At 42.5% G+C, this 25,110-nt stretch overlaps 1 protein-coding gene across 4 annotated transcripts; it reads right to left on the minus strand.

Annotated features, from left to right (window-relative positions):
* Positions 1-679: 679 nt before the first annotated feature.
* XPA (XPA, DNA damage recognition and repair factor) lies at positions 680-19,943 on the minus strand. 4 transcript variants are annotated; one of them, XM_073591246.1, is made up of 7 exons: positions 19,797-19,943; positions 17,591-17,788; positions 15,566-15,676; positions 9,121-9,226; positions 3,079-3,244; positions 2,707-2,824; positions 680-881 (listed from the first exon to the last, which is right to left on the minus strand). In XM_073591246.1, exons 2-7 carry the CDS (start codon positions 17,736-17,738, stop codon positions 733-735), a joined length of 798 nt encoding a protein of 265 aa, XP_073447347.1. In that variant the 5' UTR covers positions 17,739-17,788; positions 19,797-19,943; the 3' UTR covers positions 680-732. The 4 variants fall into 4 exon arrangements, with proteins under 4 accessions (XP_073447347.1, XP_073447349.1, XP_073447348.1 ...); XM_073591248.1 differs by having other exon boundaries at positions 2,702-2,824; XM_073591247.1 differs by lacking the exon at positions 19,797-19,943 and adding an exon at positions 19,657-19,790.
* Between the last annotated feature and the right edge of the window lie 5,167 nt (positions 19,944-25,110).

The raw sequence follows: 25,110 nt of genomic DNA on the forward strand, positions 1-25,110 counted from the left end.
TAAGCCCACATGGCAAGCAGCTTGCTATTCTGGGCACTTGGTGGGGGGGGGGGGGGGGGCACTTGGGGACCCAAGAAGAGGAGGATCGAGGCTTCTCTTTGCAGAACCATTGCATCAAGCAGGTAAGTATAACATGTCTTTTAAAAAAAAAAAAAAACCTTTAGACTAAATTTAATATACGACTGACACTGCTTTACTGATGTCAATGTAAACATGTTTACCATAACCCCTTAGCATAAGAGATCCTTTTACCTTGCCCATGCAAGTCACTCCCCAAACACCTTATACACATCCCACCTGCAGCTGTTGCTGAGATCATTCATTGTGTCAGCATCCCAGGGGAAGTGATGTCACTTTCCTAGTCAAGTAACAGTGCTTGGGCCTAGCAATGGTCTGCTAGGCCCTAATACCATCAAATGGACGCAGGTCACGTAAGCCTCCACAAACGTAAGTGGCAGGTATTCTTGCTGGCTGCAGAGGAGTAAGGAGCTTTAAGGGTGCGCATGTAAGGTAAGTATAAGGGTGTTGAGGAATGCTCTTTCTAGAGACACTGTCACTTTGCCCTGCATTGTAAATGTGACAGTACCACTTTAACCATTTAATTAACTATGAATGGGAAAGTTCACCTTTGTAGTGCAAAGTTTCCACTTGTACAAGCAGTTAGGCACAAGACAGTTAATGCAATTATACATTTTATTATAAATATAAAGAATTCATTGATTTGCTAGGTGTTCACATCTTTTCAAAATTTAATATATGACCACACGTTTTGCAAGTCTTTTTGTACATATCCTCTTCAATATGTTCCTCTGGACCATACTCATGTTGGTGACCAGCAGTGTCTTTTCTCCACAAGCTACTGCGGACAGCACGACGCAATTCTAGGGCACAACAAAAATAAATTGTGTAAAATGTACTTATACAGCCACAATAGGCAAAAAATTTTTAAAAATGCTGTCTAAAGGAGCTTTCACTTCTTTTAAGCATCAGTAGAACACCCATATTGCTCTGTTTTACACTGAGACTTTGCCTAAGGCAGAACCTGAATTAGGACAGCTGAACAGCCTACATAGCATGATTTTTTTTACCCTGACAGATAAAAGTTCAATTTTTTATTTGGTTTTTAAAAGCCTTGCGAGAATAAGTAAAGTTAGCAAGCTGTGGACAACATAAATTAGAAGTCTGGGATAAATCTAACTAATCCTAAAAATGCTTATTCCCCTCCTAACACCTATGCTGACTAACCTGTGTAACAAAGATCTGTATACTTAACTATTTTCATGCCCCTCTGGTCTAGTCCTGTGATCTGGCTCCCCTGTGTCAGCCAGTGGTGCCTGCTGGGAAGAAGAGGGAGCGCCGATGATAGATGGGCTATAGTAAACATATGGGTAACATCAGCACTTCCAGCCATTGAGGGCTCTCTCCTCTTCCCTGCAGCTGGAGCTGGCTAACACAGGGGTGATCACATGACCGGACTTCCGTGGCCTGAAAATAGGTAAGTGTACAGATCTTTTTTTGTTTTATTATTACACAGGTTAGTCAGAATAGGTGTTATGAGGGGAAGGGAGCATTTTAAGATTAGTTTATCCCAGAATTCTACTTTAAGAGGCATTTTTATGTCATAGCCATACTTTTCTAAGGTGACTACTGACAGCCAAACTAGCCATTCACGGTCACACTGAGGAACATTTGTATGCCTTTTGGTCATTCCTGATGATGAATTCTTGGGCCTGTATACATTTTCGCAATTGGTTGGTGTCTCATGACAGGCTGGTATTTGCAGGATTATATATGAATGAGACGTAAATTGCTCTGAGGAAATTGTTACAGAGCCACTGGTAACAATATCTGCTTCCTAATAAACTGTTTTAAAAAATGGCCTTTAACCCTAACACATGTAATGGGAAATATGATTGTTATATGACATAAACAGTCATTAAAATTCAGTCAATTCTAAACAACCTAGGATAACAACTCTGTTGTAGCAGAACCTGGATGGGAGATTTCTCTGGGATATTTTATAGGCCAAAAGGTAAACTCTCCCTTTAACTGAGATCTCTTTTTCAGTAAACTGACCCTTTACCACTCTTCACCAATTCAACTCCTTATTAATATTACTGCACAGAAACATGTACGAGTTGTTTATTAAAGTGGTTGTAAACCTTTACAGACCACTTTTTGCTACAGGTAAGTCTATAATAAGGCTTACATGTAGATACCCAGGATATCTTCTAAACCTGCACAGTTTAGGAGATATCCCCTGTATTTCATCGGCACATGCGCACTGAAGCAATGGCACATATGTGTGCCGTTATGCGCGCAGGAGTGATGTCATCGCGGCTCCGGCCAATCACAGTGCCAGAGCCACGATACCCAGAAGTAACCCCCGGGAGTGATGTTGCCGGCCGGTGCTGTGTACGGGCACCGCAGCGAGGGCTTCAATCTCAGGTGAGTATTACATAATGAGCTAGTATGCTATGACTTGCAGGTGTTAGTTTTTTTTTTTTTTTCTTCAAAGTGGGTTTACAACCACTTTAAGAAGCAGCCAAGTTTGAAAAAGGACGTCTTCAAACATAACTACTACTAAGGTCTTAAACATGAACATCTTCATATCCTCCACATGTCTGTGTACTTATTTAGATAAGTAATACTTCTATAAACAAACAGGAAAATAGTTTTTATACCAAGCACAACTGCTCACTTTACCCTTTACTTTTTTGTCAAACCGCTTTTGTTTCATTTTATTCTTATTATCCAGTCGAGCTTCTTTAGCTTCTTCAAGAGCTTCCTCAGTGACCCATACTTCTAAAGAACGTTTAACTATCTGAAAATAATACGCACGTTTACTATTAGAGCAAAAGAAAAAAAAAAAAAAAAGAAAAGAAGAACATAAAAAAGTAAGAATTATAAAACAACAGAAACATATTTTAAGGTAGTCAGGTTATAAACTAAAACCTTTTTGGACTAAAAAATGATTTATTTTAGCTCTGTAGGTTTAGATAATCAATGTTGACTTCAAATGGCAAATAAACCTAAGCAAAAGCAACTGTAAAATACATATTAGAAAATTATTTATACCTGAGATTTTAAGTACAGCTTCATATCACCCCAATGAGTATTGTGAGGGTTTTTCTTCAAAATGAATTTTAACACAGGCTCCCTTTTATCAATATCACAGTCTTTCAGCAGATACTCTTTTTTGGCTTCAGTCCGTGTTATAAGCTTGTGCTTTTCTTCTGAATCTCTAAAGAATTAATAATAATAATAAATAAGACAATTTAGGAAAATCATGGTTTACATGGGAGACAAGGTTTAGTGTCCGATCTACTGGATGATGAGAATGCAAATATGTAGTTCTGCACCAAACTTTATGGTATGGGTAAATGATAGGGCCACTTGCCCAGGCTTGTACTCATCTCTCCCCAATCCAGCAAGATATCACTCACTAGGCTGCACAGCCACTTCTCAAGTTCTTCCTGGATGGCCTCAAACATGTGCTTTATATGCCCATTCAGTCTTACGGACTTCCAAACACCGATGCCCTGTACACAAGATCGGACATTCCGACAACAAAGTCCATGGATTTTTTCCGACGGATGTTGGGTCAAACTTGTCTTGCATACACACGGTCGCACAAAGTTGTCAGAAAATCCGATCGTTCTGAACGCGGTGATGTAAAACACGTATGTCGGGACTATAAAAGAGGCAGTAGCCAATAGCTTTTGTCTCTTAATTTATTCTGAGCATGCGTGGCACTTTGTGTGTCGGAATTGTCCACACACGGTCGGAATTTACGCGAACATATTTTGTTGTTGGAAAATTTTATAGCCTGCTCTCAAACTTTGTGTGTTGGAAATTCCGATGGAAAAAATTCGATGGAGTCCACACACGGTCAGAATTTCCGACAACAAGCTTCGATCGCACATATTCCGTCGGATAGTCCGACCGTGTGTACAGGGCATTAGGCTACTTTTACACTAAACAGTTTTTGAAGCGCTTTTGCATTAAAAAAAAAAGCAAGAAAAGCTGAAGAAAAATGCATCTCTTTAAATTCTATGTATGTCTTCACACTGCTTCCGTTGTGGTGTAAAATATCCTGTTTGCTGCATTTTCGGTGCATATTTGGTCAGTTGAAAAAAAATAGCACCCAACCTCGGCCGCTTTGTACACTAGATTTAAAGATATAGAACTTATGGTAAAACTAACGGCTAGACTTTACCATAAACTAGAGCCCATAATCATATCTGGGAGTTGTGACATCTTAAAGACCCTTCCTGATGGCCCTATTTCTAAATTGCAACACTCCTTCCTTCCCCTTATTTTTCCTTTCCTTTCCCTTTCCGATGCATTTTCTTATTTGTGGTTCTCTCTTCTATTTTTTGTTTTAACATCATGGAATATTTGGTACTCCAGATATTGCAACTTACTCTGTATGCTTAACTGAGTCTCCTTTCGAAGTTGAGATATGTCCATTTATATTACATTAATAATGCTGGAGACTCCCTTCGCTTTAGCTCCTCTAATAGAATGTACCGGTACCCACATACTCTTTAATCCAAAAGGTATGGATAAAAGTAAAATCCCTTTAGGGTGTTACCGGGTTCATCCCCTATAGTCCCATTTGGAACAATTTAATTTACCATGAACTGGCGAAATTGTCTTATGCGGGTATATGGAGATGATGGTGTATCACCCACCTTCACCATATTTTTCGCAATGGTTCCCTTCTATCTTTTGCTGAACTTCGATCTATGTACCACCTCTTGTCCTCTATGAAATTTTACTACCTTTAGCTTCAGCATGCTGTGCGCTCATAGGGGGCTGGGTCAGACTGGAGCTTTTCCCCAACACCCTTTTTAATTATATCCAGTCGCTGAAACTGAAGGGTTTATTTCCAGTTTCTATGACATGCTCCTTCTGTCTTAAATACAGGATTATCCCTGCAAAGCTAAGGAAAAGTGGGTACAAGACATAGGCAATCTAGATGACAATCAATGGGATAATGCTCTGGAGTCTGTGTTAACCAGCTCTCTAAATTCTACCCAGCGGTTATCGCAGCTTTATATTATTATACGTTCCCATTTTACACCAATCAAGCTATACCGTATAGGTGCACTGCAGTCCCCTCTGTGTGCAAATTTCGCAGAATGCAGAATGCAGAACGTCGCAGGGCGACCACACACACTTGATATGGCGATGCAAAAAGCTTCCCTGATATTGGGTGAAAATATTAGAAACCCTTGAAAAAGTCTTCCACACTAACATCCTTTTAAGGCCCAACTACTGTATTCTAGGTATATTGGATGACCTTGATCTTACTGACTTTCAAAAGGTTGCCATTAATAGAGCCCTTTTTCAGGCCTGGAAACTTATCCTGCCCCCAACATACAGAGAATGGGTTACTCATATGGGTGACACTCTCGAGTTGGAAAAGGTTATTATTCAACACAGAGGATGTCCAGGAAAATTTGAGAAGCTATGGGGAGACTGGCTATCAGTCCCTGGCTTATCAGCTATTGATTTGGTTACTGATAGAATTTTGGGTTGATCGGCTTTCATGCCTCCCCCTCCCCTATGTTCCTCATACCACCTTGTATGGCAGCGCCTGAGCTGAGGGGCTACTGCAACTCTCTGGCCTTCCTAAACTCAGTTTGTTTTTTCTTTTACTTTATTATTCGGGTCAATATTTTTATGTGCTGCTGGTTTCTTTTAGGTAAAATTATCTTTTGGCAGTTTGATGAACATCTTTTCCACTGGAACATACCTGTTTTTGGTGTACTGTTTATTCTGTATGCTTGTTAAATAAACTCTTCTTGATTTAAAATAAATAAACAATGCTGAAGACTCCTACTGAAGTTTTTCTTATTTGTGGACCGTTCATGCTTCTCATTCAAAGTCTTCCATTGTTCTTTAACTTACAATATTGTGTGTTCGGATTGTACAATGAAGCAATGTATATCATGTTTGTACTTCCTTTTATACAAACTTTAATAAAAACGTTAATGATAAAAAAAACCGCACCTCCCATTGAAATGAGTTGAAAGCGCTGCAATAATGCATCAAAAACGCACCGTGTTGCGTTTTTGAATCGCATGTCCTGTGAAAAACGCAATGCAAACAGTTTCTGCCTTTTGGCCACTGATCAGTGTGAAAGTAGCCTTAGAGCATGTAGAGCACATGCACAAGCTTGACTGGAAAGATTTTCACAAGCGGCTGTGAGATCTAGTGAGTGGTAGTTAGCTGGATCAGTAGATACATAAGTAGAGGTTACCTTTTGTAAAAAAAAAAAAAAACACATGTAAAAATGATTTTGTTTGAGAGAGCTAAAAAGATATGCAGATCCTGTCCATGCCTCTTTCAGCCTCATGGACTTCCTATTAATCAGAAAAACTGGCAACCAAATTAAAAGACCAATAGGGAGGATCAGGAAGTGGCATGGCCAAAAAAATATACATTTTGACGCACCTGTAAATTCCATATCTATGGGGTACAGTACAGGACACAGGAATTAATTATTAGACCTTGCGTTATTTGCCACTACCTTCAGATGATTGGACATTGGCAAAAGCTTTGTGGCAAACCACTCCTCCAGTGTACCCATATAACCCACTCCATTCCCTGAGGCTCCATTTTTTTTTTTAGTACACAGTAAGGAGATCACAGAGAAAAGAGGGGAGGAACCTGTGTCCTGTACTCCAAGATATGGAATTTACAGGTACATCAAAATTTCTATTATTATAAATACATAGTAAGAGACAGAATCGTTCTTAAAGCATGGGACTTCCCCAAGCAATAAATCAATGGGTGGGCGACAAAACAGCCAAAACAATGGCAAGAGAACCACAGGAAAAAAAGGGGTCAACAGACCCAAACAGACTACTAACAGCATAAGCAACTTGTAGCTGAAAAACAGATAATCAGAGGCTCAAACAGTCACCTGTCAAAAAAAATGGTTTTGAAAGAATGAACAGAAAAACAGGTGGTAGATCATCGACTTATGAGGAGCAGATATGCTAGGTGCTGTAAAAAGCCCAAGAACCTCTACATCTTTTAGAGAATGGATTCATTAGGGAAGGTAGGACTTGTTCCCCGAGGGCAGAAGCCTTAGAAAAAAAAAAAGCAAAATAACTGCCCAGCTGGGTGGAAGAGGAGGGAGGAATCCCATAGAGACACCGCACTGTGAGGAAAGAAAGTGGGGTCAGTTTGCAAGAGAATACATCTCAGACAGCCATAGATGACAGTCTTTAACTCTACCCATAAGGTGAATCATAATTGTTTGACATGCATTAAAGGTAGGCAATAGAGTGATAAGTGCAGCCCTAGGGAAGCAAGAAGGACTGGCTTCCAGGAAACTTTGTCCTTATGTAGTGTAAGAAAGGAGGTGCCCCCCAGAAAGAAAATGGGGGAGCCAAGGCAGAACTACAACTGCCAGGGGCAATGGAGAAAGGAAGGTTTTTTTCTTACCTGTGAAGGCAGTAACTCCTTTGAGAGTAAAGGGGGGGGGTGTCTTTGCATGCACCTGAGGAAGGCGCCAGAGGGGTTAGGCAGAGGATACACAAGGCCTAACCAAAACCTGCAGGGTACCAAGGGCTAGGTAGAAACTGGGAGAGCGCACTGCTCAAAAAGCGAACAGTGGGAACCTCCCTGCTGTATAAAGCCAGGCGCCGTCTGGTCAGCAACCAAGTCCACAATGGCAGAAGAAGAGAGATGGCGGCACTTGAAGCATGTAAAATCAACTCTTTATTGTGTATCCATGAAAAGCAGAGACATGACATACACCTGCGACCCACGAGATCAGCAAACGCATTTCACACTCCTATGCTTAATCATTGCTCTCTTCTTCTACCAAGGGCTAGGTGTTTGTCAATTCCAAGAAGTTGTAGAATGAGAAATGAGAACCATTTATACTTATAGGATGGGGTTTCCAACACTAGGGATTTCTAGTACACTAGATGTGAACTACCTCATGTGATAGATTTCAGATTATGGTGGAAGTGATCTGCATGCCCCCCGGCAGAGGCGCATCCAACCTAGAGATTGGAACATTTCTAACTGGTGAAAATCAGGGAATTACTGATGCTAGGAGACCTCTGTGTGAGAGTGTGTAGAGCAGCCATAACTGAGGATGGTTGGTGAAAGAGGCAGGCAAGTGCCAGGACCCCTTCAGACCGTACGTGGAGGGGAAACAAACACAAGAGAAGTACTGAAAATGAGAATTATGTCAGTTTGGAGAAGGAGCCAGAGAAGGATGTAGTATCAACTGAAGGGATAAGTCCAAGCACCAGCATTTGGGCATATGGTTCAAATATTTCACTTGGGAACTTTGTAAAAAAGTCTCTCCAAAGTACCCTGGGATATGAATGTTCAGGATGTTCATTGTGTGGTTAAGGGTACATTAATATATTATTGTTCTACATATACAGAGTACGCTTGTGTGAACTATGGTGTGTTTTACAGGATGAAAGGATGTAACGTAGTAATGTAATGTACTACAGATCCAAGGTCTGGGTAGGGTCCAGGTATTGTTCCGAAGATGTATCCAGAAGTTTAAAGCTATAATAGAAAACAAATAAAATTCTCCAACAGCAGAAGTCATCCATCGCCCAAGGACAGTAGCAAATAGAGTGGGTTATATGGGTACACTGGGGAGCATTTCCCAGCCAAGTCTTTGCCATTGTCCAATCACCGGAAGGTAGTGGCATATAACCCATGGTCTAAGAATCAATTCCTGTGCCCTGTGTGATTAAAATATCAAGATTCATATGTAAATTCACCTGCCTATATCTGTGGATCTACTGAGTGTTTTGACATGAAGTGTTCACTTAAAGTAATCTCCACATATGTTTATGCCTTATGCACAGTCTACATTGAGTTTTGTGTCACCTTTACTTTCAGGGGATTTCACTTTATTTTAAGTGGAAAGCCCCAGCAGAATGTGAAAAGTAACACAAATACAGTGTAAGGAATACCTTTACTGTTATCCTGAAAATGCAGCAGTGCATACAACATTTTAAGACAAAAAATAAGCTAGGAGTCGCAGCTTCACGTGCCAGAACTATTTTTTATTTCAAGAAAAATCTTGAAAATCCTTATATTAGGATGAAAAATGAAATAAATTACCTGCAGGCATCACATACAGCCAAATCAAATTGATTGCTTAAGTATGAATCCATAAAATCTTTGCCGCATTCCTCACAAATTAAATAATCAAATTCTAGTACAGGACCTGCAATGACAGAAGGTAACATTTTTTCCTGGTTTGGTGATGGTAAAACTATTTACATTTAACCTCACAAACATAGGACAACCTTTCAAAATCAAATAGACGCTCTACACAACTAGTGGATGTCTGGCGCTTACAGCATCCCATTAAGAGAGACTACAGCTGTTACTTGGTAGCCCATAATGCTTACAGCCACATAGATTATTTTCTTGTCTCACAATCTCTACTAGATCTTCCCCTTACAGCTTTGCTAGGCAATATTTTATGGTCTGACCATACCCCTATTAACCTTTGCTTAACGCATCTGCCTAGGGCACATAGGAAGTCTTTGTGGCGCCTTAATGACAACCTACTTAAGGATACACCTTAAGTGTAGCAGCGATCAAACAGACGATCCGGAACTTTGTCCTGGATCACAGGTCTGATGACACTAACCCGTTAACTAAATAGGAGGCCCTAAAGTGTGTGCTCCGTGGGATTTTTATACAACACGGCTCCAGATTAAAGAAAGCTAGAGCCGCTGACATTGCTCAACTTCTCTCTACCATAGGCGCTTTGGAATTGTCCCACAAACAAGCATTGGACACTAAGGTCTATGTGGAACTTTCCAATGCTCGACATGAATTGCTCGGGATCCTAGACTCTCATTCCCTTATAGCTAGGGATAAGGCACGTAACTATCACTATTCTTTGGCTAAAAAATGCAGGCACCACCTAGCGAAGACCCTACACCCCCGTCCTTTACGTTGCCTGGTACAACTCATTCACACCAATGATCAACAGCGGACCCATAATCCCCAGGGCATCTCCTCCGCCTTTCGACAATATTATTCCGAATTGTATAATCTGCTCCCCTGGCCTAAAGCTTCTCAGGCTGGTTTCCCCCCTCTACCATGGAGGAATATATCCTAGAAACTGCCCTACCAATGATGGAGGCTGCTGACCTAGAAAAACCACTGTCTGAATCAGAATTTTTGGGGGCCATAAAAAGATTTAAAACCCAGTAAGTGCCCTGGTCCGGATGGGTTTTCCCCCTGATTTTACAAAGCATTTGCTCTTTCCCTTGCCCCATTATTAGCGGCGCCTTTCAATTCAATAGATGACTCCTGTATGCCTTCCAAGGATCTCCTATCTGCTAACATCTCCATAATTCCTAAACCAGGCAAGGATCCTTCCCAATGTAGTAGCTACCGCCCGATCTCCTTCCTTAATTTGTGAGTGAAATAATTTGCAAAGGTACTGGCCAATCACTTGTCCCCCCTCCTTCCTGCAGTGATCCATAAAGATCAGGTGGGCTTTGTACCTGGTAGAGAGGCACGAGACAATACCACTAAAACTATCCATCTCATCTCTTACATCCAGGGACACAATCTGAAAGCATGCCTTCTGACGCTGAGAAGGCGTTCGACCAAGTGAATTGGCAGTTCTTGCGTCTCTCTTTGGAACAGATTGGCCTCGGTCAGGCCCTTGTTATTAGTCATGTCGCTATACTCCCAACCTTCAGCTTCTGTGCTGGTCAATGGCACTTCCTCCATACCACTTAGCATTTCTAATGGAACCCCCCAGGGCTGCCCCCTATCACCCCTCCTTTTTGTCTTAGTGATAGAACACCTAACTAGGGCTATTAGACAGAATGACTCTATAGTTGGCATTCAAACTCCATCTTCCCACCATAAGTTAACGCTTTACACGGATGACTTATTATTGTGCATCCAACAACCACACACATCTTTAACTTCTTTGATGCAGGAATTCTGCAGATTTGGGGAATTTAGCAATTTCAAATTAAATATGTCCAAGACAGAAGCACTTAACACATCCCTACCATAACTACCCTGACCCATATACAAATTAATTTTTCTTTCCCATGGAGCACGAGAGGTATCTCCTACTTGGGCATCATGATACCCTCCAAGTTGTTGGATCTCTATTCTCTAAATTATGTCCCCTTACTTGCCCGTATTAGGAAGGACTTAGATGCCTGGGGTTCACTCTCTCTACCATGGTTTGGTCGTATAAACACACTTAAAATGGACACCCTCCCTAAATGACTTTATTTATTTCAGATAGACCCCATTACGGTTCTTAAACGCTTCTTCACCTCTTGCGATCCATGTTAATCCGATTTATCTGGCATCAAAGACTTTTGCGCATTCGCTATACATTGCTCACTTTTCCCAAGCTTCAGGGAGGAGTGGGGTTGCCAGATTTTGAGCTTTACCACAAGGTGGCGCTTTTAACGCGGGTGCTGGAATGGTTTTCTCGTCCCTTCACCAAGGCCTCTACTATGGTGGAACAAGACCTGTCAGCATCCGATCTACGGGCCTACCTTTATCACTCAGTTGTACGTGATTTTGTTTTTTTCTACTTCTGTTATATAAATTGTACAAATGTTGTATACAAGATGGATAAAAGGATATACCTCTATTGCTCTAATTTTATCTATTTTTGTTTTTTTGTACAATAAAAATATATTTACCTCTAAATGGAATTGTAGTCCAGAATTCTACTTTAGAATTCTGTCATGTCTCACAGCCCCTTCTATTACATTCGTTAGCTGGCCACTCCCCTTTGCACTCCATAAATACACGCCCAGTAAACCCCTCTGCCCTTCTGTTCGGTTTGACGAAGGAGCTGACGTTGCCGCCCACCTTGTGATGTCATCACGGCCCGACATCTCTTCAGTCAGCGAATCCACGCTAGCCTATATTCCAGCCTGGCACGGCTCCAGGCTTTGGCTTAACCTGCCTGTCAACCTGCTATCATCCTTGCTCCTTTGGAACCGCAGACATCTGTCTGCCCGCAGCCTGCCTGTTCATCCAGAAAAGATGTTATGGTGACACTCACTTGTGCCCCTGCACACTAGTAGCCGTGACTGAGGACTCATCCATCCATCCCTCCTGGACTTCTGCCGACTTTCAAAGGATAAAGATATTCTGCTTGCACCACGTTAACCCTTGCGAATGCATTCTTCTTTTAACTATTGTGTTTTTATACATTTAATCATTACACTGAGATGGCAGCGCCTTCTCTTTTTTGTTTTTAAAGCTCGCAGAGGCATTCAATACCCACATTCGAGAAGAGCCGCAGCCATTAATAAAGTGGACCCCTCTTATATATACTTTTATCCCATGTACTGACATTTTAGCACCCATGGGTCCAAGACCCACTCTTTGTTTGTGCAGGGATTTTTATTCTTCCCAGCCAGTGTCATTAGTACAGTGACAGTGCATATTTTTAGCACCGATCACTGTATTAGTGTCACTGGTTCCCACAAAGTGTCAAACATGTCAGTTAGTGTCTGACTGTTCACTGCAATATCGCAGTACCACTATAAGTCCCTGATTGCCATCATTACTAGTATAAAAAAAAAAAAAAAAATCCCAGTATATATACACCATAGTTTGTAGACACAAACCAATCAATATACACTTGTTGGGGCTTTTTTTTTTACCAAAAATATGTAGCAGAATACATATTGGCCTAAATTTATGAAGAAATTTGTTTTTTTTTCATTTTTTATATGTTTATAGCAGAAAGTAAAAAATATTGTTTTGTTTATAGCACAAGTTAAAAAATGCAGTGGCGATTAAAAACCACCAAAAGAAACCTCTATTTGTGGGAAAAAAAAATTATATAAATTTTATTTGGGTACAGTGTTGGATGACCGCACAATTGTCAGTTAAAGTAACGCAGTGCCGTGTTGCAAAAAAAAAAAACAACAAAACGGCCTGGTCATGAAAGGGGGCAAATCTTCATTAGGTCAAGTAGTTAATTAACACTAAGGCTGAGATACTATGGCCCATTCATAATATAGGCCAGGGTGCAGAGCCTGAAGTAGGTTAGTTCTTTTTTCTTAACGTACCAGAGAGAAAGAACTCCATGATTGAAGGACAGACCAGTAACATGGCAGGACCAGAATGCTGTTTTATGAATATGAGTTTATCTTGCAGTCACTTTGTTATGCTGATTTTGAAAAGTGTAGAAAATCAATAGAGGAGTTCCCCAAAGTCATCAATGACATTTTAGTTTTTTCTACTTCAGAACTGAAGCAAGCACCTGAGTTGTGACTGAAAGGCCTCTTGTACACTGCAGCTTGAGAAAGTTCAGTACAGCTTTTTTTTAATGAGCTAAAATTAGAGGTCGACCGATATATCGGCCGATATTTGACGTTTTTTTCTTAATCGGCATCGGCCGATTGTGCTGATAAAAAAGGCCGATATAACTCAGCGGACTTGCAAATGACTTCTGAAGTCAATACAAGTTGCCTGTATTCTTCTCTGAAGCGACTTCTCCCCCTCTCTGGGCAGCCTGATAAAAAGAACCTGAATTGATACAATGTTTACACTTCTGAATGAGCTGAACTCCATGTGTAGAAGCTCTCAGTTTAACCATTTAAAGACTAAATCTTTTCTGACACTTGTTGCTTACAAGTAAAAATCCTGTATTTTCTGCTGGAAAATCACTTAGAACCCCCAAACATTATATATTTTTTTTTAGCAGAGACCCTAGGGAATAAAATAGCGGTTGTTGCAATATTTTATGTCACACGGTATTTGCGCAGCGGTCTTTCAAACGCAATTTAAAAAAAAAAAAAAAATACACTAATAAATTTACAAAAAAAACTAAGCAGTAAAGTTAGCCCATTTTTTTTCGTCCAAAAGTTTTGATTACCTGTTTTTGTGTATTTATTTTTAAGATATAGTTATTTTTATCTAAATTCTACATACAAGTGAACTGATTGGAGGTTTGTTTTGTTTAATAAATGTTTAAATGTAAAAAATTTTCTGTATCACTTTAGGTTGCTTCCACACTGCAGCGGGCATGCGTTGACGGTAAAACGCTGCTAGTTTTAGCGGTGCTTTACTGTCATTTTTGGCGTTATTCGGCTGCTAGCAGGGAGCTTATAACCCAGCTAGCAGCCGAGGAAGGGGTTAAATGCGGCCCTGAAGCGCCGCTGGCGAAACGCTTTGCAGGCGCTTTGGCAGCGGTGCGCATTCATTTCAATGGGCAGGAGTGGTGGTATACACTGCTCCAAAGATGCTGCTTGCAGGACTTTTTTTTTACATCCTGCCAGCGCATCGCCTCAGTGTGAAAGCATTCGGGCTTTCACACTGAGACTGCAGGGAAGACGTTTTACAGGCACTTTACAGGCGCTATTTTTATCCCAAAAGCGCCTGAAAAACGCCCCAGTGTGAAAGGGGTCTAACTGTTAAATTTTATGAGATGAAGGAAAAAAAAAAAAAATCGGCCTGATATATCGGCCCAAAAAAATCGGCATCACATATCGGCCACCGAGATTTCTAAATATCGGCATCGGCCAGAGAAAAACCCATATCGGTCGACCTCTAGCTAAAATACAGCCCAAAAATTGTCCCTATGCACACAAGTGCAGTGTATTCATCAGTAAAAAAAAAAAATTAGAAAAATCAGCATTTTTGGTCAGTAATTTGTGCCTCATGTGCGCAAACGCATGCGTATGTGCACAATCGTCCATTTACATTATGCGAGAATAAATTTGCGCACATGCATACGAGAATGCGTGGAATAGCGCGAATGCATATGCGCGAAAAAGAGCGCAAATACATACAAAAAAAAACACCTGAAAAAATAGATGCTCAAACAGGAGTATCATGTGCAAGAGGCCAAAATGTATTCCTCTCTTACAGCTTCAATAAGAGATCTCCACAAGGCTGCTTAGGTGTTTTGGCTATTTTAAATGGCCCAACTCTTCATGAACTCATGGATTTTGACACATCAAGTCTGTTAGAAGATTCTCTATGGCCTCTTTCACACGGATGATCCGTATGTCCGTTTTTCATCCATCCGTTTTCGGATGAAAAACGGACATACAGTCATCCCTATGGAGCGTCGGATGTCAGCGGTGACATGTCCGCTGACATCCGACCCCGCTCCGATCCGAAAAGTGTAACGGAGGAAAAACCTACTTTTCCCTCCGTTTTCGGATCGGATCGGATGACGACGGACACTACGGACCGTCATCATCCGATCCCCCCATAGGGGAGAGCGGCGCTCTGACAGGTGCGTCGCTGCACAGCGTGCAGCGATGCACCTGTCATCTTCCTGCTCAGCGGGGATCGGCGGAGCGATCCCCGCTGAGCCAGCGTGTGTTCACGGGGCGGATCATGACTGATCTGCCCCGTGTGAAAGAGGCCTAAGTCTTCAGGTTGTTATTTATAGCTTTGTAAAGTCTGTCAACCCCAGAGCCTCTATTGTCCCCATCTTATTCAACCTTATACCTTTCCCAACATTGAGTCTTTTCCATGTGAACATCTACTTTTAAATTCAACCATATTTCAGAGAGTAAATAGAAGTTTTTACCTGGCTGATGAATGACATTTTCAGCTGGCTTTACTTCGGTTTGCTCCTCTTCTATAAAGAATCCTCCACCGGAATCAACAATCCTTGGAGGAGGTTTCACAGTTGACATTCCTACGTAAGAAAAATTTTAGTGATGATTTTTATTTGTCAATAGCAATAGTTAATCTAACTGGTGATGTTATAAAACTGTAAAGATTTTCCATACATTTCTAGTTATAGAAAACTGATATAATTAAAGCCCAACTCAGGGAATTACACAAAAATTATCCATCGAGTCCTGCATTGATCCAGCGCTGTGCCCATCTGCAATTCTTCTCTCCCTGCTCTCACAGGCTGCATTGAAAGCACTGGAAGCCAAAGGCTCCTGCTGCTGTCAGTCAAGTGCTGTGAAGAGGGAGCAGAGAGTGGGCCCGAGCCACACTGTGTGTGTCTATGGGTGCACACTGCCCAGCTCTGGCGTGCATAGCACACAGCTTCCTATGGGTTAATATGCAGAGAGGAAAAGCAGAGTTCCAGCAGGGGACTCCAGAAGAGTTCTAAAGCCTTAAGGTTTTTTAACCCAATACATTCTATGCATTAGGGTAAAAAAAACTTCTTTATCACAGACTCACACCCTCACACCCCTTATACTTACCTGAACCCCATCGCGCTCCAGCTACAGTGCCTTGCAAAAGTATTCACCCCCCTTGGCATTTTTCATGTTTTGTTGCCTCACAACCTGGAATTAACCTGGATTGTTTGAGGATTTGCATCATTTAATTTACAGAACATGCCCACAACTTTGAAGATTTTTTTTTTATTTGTAGAGCCACCATTTGCGGCTATCACAGCTCCAAGTCGCTTTGGATAAGTCTCTATGAGCTTGCCACATCTTACCACTGGGATTTTTGCCCATTCCTCCTTGCAAAACTGATCCGGCTCCTTCAAGTTGGATGGTTTGCGCTTGTGAACAGCAATCTTTAAGTCTGACCACAGATTTTCTATTGGATGGAGGTCTGGGCTTTGACTTGGCCATTCCAACACATTTACATGTTTCCCCTTAAACCACTCATGTGTTGCTTTAGCAGTGTGTTTGGGGTCATTGTCCTGCTAAAAGGTGAACCTCCATCCTAGCCTCAAGTCACACACAGAGTGGTACAGGTTTTGCTCAAGAATATCCCTGTATTTAGCACCATCCATCTTTCCCTCAACTCTGACCAGTTTCCCAGTCCCCACTGCTGAAAAACATCCCCACAGCATGATGCTGCCACCACCATGGTACTGTTTGGGGATGGTGTTCCTTGGATGATATGATGTGTTGGGTTTGCACCAGACATAGTGTTTTCTTTGATGGCCAAAAAGTTAAATTTTAGTCTCATCAGACTAGAGCACCTTCCTCCATACATTTCTCCATAACATAAGTTAATCCATTAAGAAGAGCTGACCCCCAGTAATGGGGACTTCAAGTGTGTAGGCTAGGGGGGGTGAAATACATAGATAAGCACATCAGAGATTCTGGGACATACAAGAAACTATTTTGTGGTTTAACTGCCATAAATTATTCTCCAATTTAACTGAACCTTTAAAATGCTTTACCCTTTTAAACCTATTCTGAATCTACCTGTGTCTCTTTGAAGACATAGCAAAAGAACATCACCTGCACACTGTGGATCTCCAATGTAAGTCCAAAGCTTTATTCAGCAATCACATTGTTACAGCAAGAGCAACGTTTTCGTAGCCTCGCAAACATGTGTGATGTCACATGCCTGGTGAAGGGGTCCTGCGAAATGTTGCTCTCGCTATACCAATTATGATCGCTGAATAAAGTTTTGGACCCATATTGGAGATCTACAGTGTGCTGGTGCCTTGACTATCTTCGGTTTCAGCCGATTGTGCTACAGCACCTGCTTACATACACAGCCATTTTTCCAGGAACGTGTGCGTTGGGATTGTGCATTGTTATCTCTTTGAAGACGTAGTCATGGCAAGTAAACAGTTATGTTATGATGTGAGAGTACCTAAGCAGTACTGTCATCTTGTAATCACCTTCAGCAGTTGGGTATGGCCTGCTGGCAAGCCTTGCTTGTCTTAACATCAGTGCTCTTTGTCTATTACGCTCTATCTTAGCTCGGACAGCAGCTGGTAATATCTTCTCTTCCTCCTGATGAGGTTCCGCCACCGGTACGCAGTCCATCTCTGCTACTTTATATTCAGGTCACAGTTAAAGACAGGACACCACTGAACCTGCAACATAAGACTGTTACTCACAACAGACAGCCAAAAAATATCTCCCTGGCCAAAATGACCCTTGAGAGCCTGTGAACGGATGATAGCTAGAACTGTACTTTGGTTATAAAAATCGAATGCCCAATAATGTGACATAACTGTTATGTGCTGTATGTTTTTCAACACTCACCCTTGATTATTTTTGCAGTATGTCATGCCATGAGATACTGTATTGCCTGCATGGAATATGTGCAAAACTCCAATAAAATATTTTGGAAAAAAAAAATCCAGCCTTCCCTTCAGTTCTGCAAGTTGTATGCTCCTCTCCTGTTCTGAAAATGCTTACTCGGATTTCACTGAACAGTGTGAGCTTCTCACAGTGTGCATTAGAAGCTGCAGAAAGTCAGATGTAACCTGTCTCATTTCCTGGCTGGAGGACATCCAGCATTATCTAGCTCTTTCCTCCATAGTCTTACTGTCCCTGGCCTGCCTCATTCATTCACTTTTTTCAGTTTGTTCAATCATAGAGACTCTGCATCACAAGAGGGCTTTACCTTAGGGCGGTCTGCCTGTAAATGCAACCTGCCAAGGAACACTCGCTCTTACAGACTGACTCCCACATATCAAGACATTTTAAAGTGAATCTTCACTGCATATGAGCACCACAAACCAAAAACACTATTTAATTAATTTTTAATATTCAAAGCAAACCCCCTTCCCCATACATGATTTATTTTGTTGAGAAATTACTTTGAAAAACAACCCCCTAGCACACTGATGGTGAACCTGTTTGGAACTACATTTCCCATGATGTTCAACTACACTGCAGAGTGCATGAGCATCATGGGAATTGCAGTTCCAAAACATCTGGGGTGCCACAGTTTGCCATCACTGTCCTGGCATTTCTAGCTGCCGCCATCTTGAGTAAGGGCAACTGATTAATGTAGCATTTTCCTCCTGGAATCCATCTGCCCTAAGCCCAACCATGAAGGCAGGAGGGTGTGTTTAGCTGAGAAAACCCCTTCCCTGAAGACTCATGAGATGTATTATATAATTTGCCTATGCAAAAAAAAAAAAAAAAACACACAGGTTATAACTTAAGAAATATAAAAAAGAAAAAAAAAAGTTTAAAACAAGTAAATGTGATAATCAATGTTGCTTTGGAGATTGAAGTTCTACTTTAATATTTCCATAATTCCTCCCAAGAGCCACTGTTTGCACCAGTATGGAGGCAGGGCAATGTGATGTTTTCAAAAGGCTAAATACAGCAACCTGCCAGCCCTTATCTGCATGCATTGCATAGAGAAGTGCAGAGATCAAAAGAGGATATCACTGCATCTAAAAACAAAAATATTGAATACTTACCTTTCTGTAATTTTCCTTTCCTGGTGCCTATCCATGGCAGAATACACCCATATGTATGCTGCCATGGAGGCACCAGGAAAGAGGTATTTAATGAAAACAAAAAGGTGTTATTTAAAAGAGCAGTAGCATGTTCGATGAGGGGAAAAGGAGCAAATAGAAAAGGCAGAATGTAAGCAGATAAAACTTAAGCTTTGAGATGGCTCAGGCCTTTTAAAGCCAGCAGTAGGAGCTTTTATAATTGCACCCTGACAGGTTCGCTTTGCTAAAAACAAAACAAAAAAACAAACAATGCATATTGTTACAAGGTGGCAGTTTTATTAAGCTCATAGTGCAAACAGTAATAGTGTGTCTATATACAGTAATAGAAAACATTCGTTTTTTTTTTTTTTGGTCTCTTACTGCATACTACCAAAACTTTGATGAGAAGCCATTACAGGAAAGCAATATATATAGCTTTGATGGCTGTTCTCTGTCAGATATAATCGAATACAAAAGCAGCCATATCCTGTCTATCAGTGTACCATTCAGCATAAGACCAGTCTTCCGCCTCCCCACCGATCCGCCCTGACACATGACCATGTGCGGGACACAGGTCAGAAAATACTTCTCTGCCCAGGACACAGCCAAGAGCCCCGTACGGGGTTACCATTACACAACCTACCCGGCTCTCCAGCACCCTCTTACACAACAACCACCTCCCCGGATGTTGTGATCACGTTCACTTCCGTGCTACAGAAGCACTCATTTCCGCCCAATTCTGCAGTGGCATGCCGCTTGCTTCCGGTGTGTGACGTCTCAGGATCCTGAAATGTCCATGTATCCTAGTGACAGACTAGGGGACAACCAGAAGTAAAGCTGACGCGGCTGCACACTGGCATTGCAGGTCTATAGCAGGGATAGTGGTGTGCCAGATCTTAGAGCTGTCACCCCTTGTGCAGTGACCAGGGTTGACAACCTACTACTTTTTTTCACTCACAAAATAGGAAAAATTTACAGAGAGCATTTTAGTTTACTTGCAACCTGAAACATGACAAGACAGAAACTCCTATTACAAACTAATAGGAAACTATTCAGCACTGCACTGCTTTAACTGGCGTTTGCTCTGTCATTCAACATTGTACCCAAATGACATTTTTATCATTATTTTGAGACAGATAGAGCTTTCTTTTGGCCACATTTAATCACTACTGGGCTTTTTATTTTTTGCTAAACAAATGAAAAAAAGAAAAAAAAAAACGTTTTTCTTCGTTTCTGTTATACAATTTTGCAAATATGTAATTTTTCTTCTTCACTGATGTGCACTGATGAGAGGGGCGGCACTGATAAGGAGACACTGATAGTCCACACTGATGAGGGGGGTGGCACTGATACGTAGACACTGATAGTCCGCACTGATGAGGGGGGCAGCACTGATAAGGAGACACTGATAGTCCGCACTGATGAGGGGGGCAGCACTGATAAGGAGACACTGATAGTCCGCACTGATGAGGGGGGCGGCACTGATAAGGAGACACTGATAGTCCGCACTGATGAGGGGGGCGGCACTGATAAGGAGACACTGATAGTCCGCACTGATGAGGGGGGCGGCACTGATAGTCCACACTGATGAGGGGGGCGGCACTGATAAGGAGACACTGATAGTCCGCACTGATGAGGGGGGTGGCACTGATAAGGAGACACTGATAGTCCGCACTGATAAGGGGGGCGGCACTGATAGTCCGCACTGATGAGGGGGGCGGCACTGATAAGGAGACACTGATAGTCCGCACTGATGAGGGGCGGCGGCACTGATAAGGGGGGCGGCACTGATCAGTAGACACTGATAGTCCGCACTGATGAGGGGGGCAACACTGATAAGGAGACACTGATAGTCCGCACTGATGAGGGGGGTGGCACTGATAAGGAGACACTGATAGTCCGCACTGATGAGGGGGGCGTCACTGGTAAGGAGACACTGATAGTCTGCACTGATGAGGGGGGCGGCACTGATAAGCTGCACTGATGAGGAGACACTGATAGTCCGCACTGATGGGTACTGATAAGCTGCAATGATCGGCACTGATAAGCCACACTGATAGGCACTGATAACCTGAGCTGATTGGGCTGCACTGATAATTAGGTCACTGATGATTACTGCCCTGATTATCAGTGTAAACAATGAACTCACTGTGCCTTGCCAGCTTTGTTGGTTATGGGCTCTCCTTTCCTCATACAGAGACAACATGTGAGGAAAGGAATATCGATAACCGGCAAGTCTGTTTACATGTGATCAGCTGTGATTGGACAAAACCAATCACATGGTAAAGGGCCACTGTGATTGGCCCTTTACCACGATATGTGATCAGCTCTGTCCAAAGGACACAGCCGTCACAGAGCGCGCCCTATGCCCCAGAGCTAGAGAGCCGTGCTGTAGCTGTCTTTCAGCTATAGCATGGGTGGGAAGAAGTTAAAGTAGAACTAAAACGTTTTATTTAGGATAGATTAAGATAAGGTTATAACCCCTGTCAGTTTTTTTGCCATCTGTGTCCCATTGGGGAGATTTCCCTTTACTTCCTGTCCCATGGACAAAACAGGAAGAGAGAGGAAATCCCTCCCAAGTGAGGGGATCCTTGGTTGTTAGCGGGGTCACCAGAGCAAGGAAGATTTCCACTCTATTACTGTTCTGGGCATGGCCCAAAATGTGGGATTTTCTTTTACTTTCACTTTCAGTGATAACAGCATAGAGAGGGTGAATCTCCCTAACAAGGGCACACACAAAAACCCGAAAGGGGTTCTAATTCCTCTCCATCTATCCAAAACTAAAAATAAAGTTTTGCCTTTAGTTATACTTCAACTTTGCCCATAACAAGTAATCTGTCTGACTTTACAATAAAATAGTCAAAACAGCAGGACAACTTTAAGCATGAGAAGGATTATGAAAGACCCGGGAAACCCTGGGATAGAGCCAAAAAGCAAGCCCTGTGAGGCACATAGTACATGGGCAAAGAGTGGTCATGATCAGGTTGCAGCTAACAGTGGGAGTGGCTTACACTGGGATGAATAAACAGAACCTGAGCCTAGTTACTGTAAACACTGCAGGCCTATGCCACAAGCCTCAAAGACACACATGAACCTCAGGACAAAGGATCATTTAAAAAAAAAAATCTTCAATTAAATTTGCTTTTCTGGGCCCAAAAAGATATCACTCGTGTGAGCCTACCTCAAAGAAGAACTTCATTAAAACCAACAACTGTTGAGGCAATCAACACTTTGGTGAAAACTAGGTAACGTATAACATAATGTATAGAGTGCAGAGATAAGTAACATACAACACAACATATAGAGTGCAGCAGTCAGCGTTAGGTTGAGGAGAGAAGGATGGAGAGAGAGCAATAAAGTGCAGAAGGAGGGAGGAGCGAGGGAGAGCAAGTAGAGAGAGAAGAGAGCATGAGAAAAATAAGAGGAGAGAGCGCGAGAGAGAGTGCAAGACAGCAGACAGGGAGAGGAGAGAGGAGAGGACAAGATGAGAGAAAGCAGAGTGCAAGATGAGAGGGAGGAGAGCTTGAGAAGAGAGAGGGAGCACAATGAGAGAAAGCATGAAAAGAGAGAGAGAAAAACACAAGAAGAGAGACAGAACATTAGGAGAGAAAGAGAGAAAGGAGGGAGCAAGAGAGCAAAGGGGGTGGGGACAGAGAGAGTGAGATAGAGAGAAGGGAGCGCAAGAACAGAGAAAGGAGAGTGCAAAAGAACAGAGAGGGAGAAGACAGAGAGAGCAAGAGAGTGTGGAGCGCAAGAAAAGAACTTAAGAAGAGAGAACAAGAGAAAAAAGAAAGGAGACAGTAAAAGAGAGCGTGTGAAAGAAAGCAAGTGTGAGAGAACAGAGTGGGGGGGGAGGGAGAGCAAGAAACAGAGTGGAGTGCACCGGAAGATAGAAAAATTAAAGCATGAGAAGAGAGAGGGAGCTCAAGAAGAAAAGAGAGTGTGGGAGAGCAGAGAGGGAGGGGTTTGAGAGTGAGAACGCAAGAGAGCAGAGAAGGAGAGCATGCACTAGAGGAGGAGAGCAAAATGAAAGAGAGGTGAGTGAAAGGAGAGAGAAGAGAGCACAAGGAAAGAACAAGAAAAAAGAGGGAACGCAAGAAGAGTGTTGGGGGGGGGGGGGGGGCAGCTTATTCAGATAAAGGAACAAATCCAGCAGGATATGAGGGGGTCCCCTATTAAGCACTACCTTAGAAAGAGGGGGCATAAGGCTGAATAGAAGAAGGGTGGATAGTGCAAGCCAAGAAGCATGAAGCTGCTGTAGCCGCAGTGGGTGGATTTTTAACTTGGACTCGAGCCACACCATGCCCAACATGTTCTAACTCTGCCACATGTCAGAGCCAGTCAATTTAAGTTCAGCTGAGCTTGGGTATTGCATGAGTCACACTATGCCTGATCTCAGCGGAGCTTGAATCGACTGGCTCCGGACTCTCGCATGAGCAACGTTTATTTACCGCTTGATGGGAAATTGTTGTGGCCGCTGCTCCTGTCCACAGACTTTTATGGACAGGTGCAAAACACCTTGTTTTGCAGCTCCTGTTATTTTAGTTAACCCTGTCGCTTCTGGTCTGGGATTCTTTAGCTAGTTTTTACTCAGGGCTCAATAACCAGCATAGGCTAGAGCCATGTTTGGCATCCGACGGCCACCTCTGGTACTTAGAAGTCCGGTTGCATGTCAGATTAGAAACTACAAGGGACTAAAGTTCAGAGTAAATTGGCTGACTCTGAGTTCTAGTACCACATGATGGTTTCCGCGTGTGGGAAGCTGTGTTCCAGGCTGGTTGGACAATGGCTGGAGGATCTCCCAATCACCACTGATCTTGTCTTTAGGTCTCTGACACTAATAGGGCGTACACACGGTCGGACTTTGTTCGGACATTCCGATAACAAAATCCTAGGATTTTTTCCGACGGATGTTGGCTTAAACTTTTTTGTCTACACACGGTCGCACAAAGTTGTCGGAATTTCCGATCGCCAACCACGCGGTCACGTACACCACGTACGACGAGACTAGAAAAGGCCGGTTCAGAACCAAGCGCGGCACCCTTTGGGATCCTTTTGCTAATCTCGTGTTAGTAAAAGTTTGGTGAGAGACGATTCGCGCTTTTTCAGACTCGTGGCTTTCAGATCGTTTTCTGCCGTTCAGTTTGTGCTTGTGGGTTTGTATCTGCTCTTCAGTGCGTGCAGCAAGTTCCGCGTGACTTTAGGTAGTCATTGTATTCTTGTTCGTTCGTTACTGTTTTTCAGGTCGCTCTTCACAGGCCTTGCTGTTCTTCAGTGCGTTCTGTTACTTCGTTCTGAGCAGCCGACTGTTTTCTAGCCATGTTTCGTATGCGTACTCCTCGTAGAGTTCGTGCTGTGCGGGGGCTTGGTGTTGGGGTCCTGACCTTGACACAAGTCCAGTCCATGAACAGGGTGGGGAGGAGTTCATGGACCAAGAATTGGTTGCTTCAGCGTGACCAGTTCTCTCATATGCCTTTGCTCCGTGAGATCCGTGAGAATAATCCTGATGATTTCAGGAACTTTCTCAGGATGACGGACCCTGTGTTTCACCGTTTGTTGGCTTCGCTGACCCCCTATATCAGCAGGCAGGATACCTGCATGAGGCAAGCCATCACTCCGGAGCAGAGGTTGGTCGCTACCCTGCGGTATTTGGCCACAGGGAGAAGCCTGCAGGACTTGAAGTTCTCGACAGGCATCTCCCCCCAGGCTCTGGGGATCATTATCCCAGAGACCTGTTCTGCCATCATACAGGTCCTACAGAAGGAGTATATGAAGGTAAGATTTTTATCCTTTAATATCACATTTTATTGTATTTAATGTTTGATAATATATTGTATTTCTTTCCTCATTCCCTAATTACCATGATTGTAATATGCTGTGAATGTCCCCTTTGTCCTCATTCATGCAGGATTTTTATGTAATTATTATTTTAGGTCCTTCATACATATTTGCCCTTC

Source organism: Aquarana catesbeiana, linkage group LG01 (genome assembly GCF_042186555.1).
Source record: "Aquarana catesbeiana isolate 2022-GZ linkage group LG01, ASM4218655v1, whole genome shotgun sequence".
Lineage (NCBI taxonomy): Eukaryota > Metazoa > Chordata > Amphibia > Anura > Ranidae > Aquarana > Aquarana catesbeiana.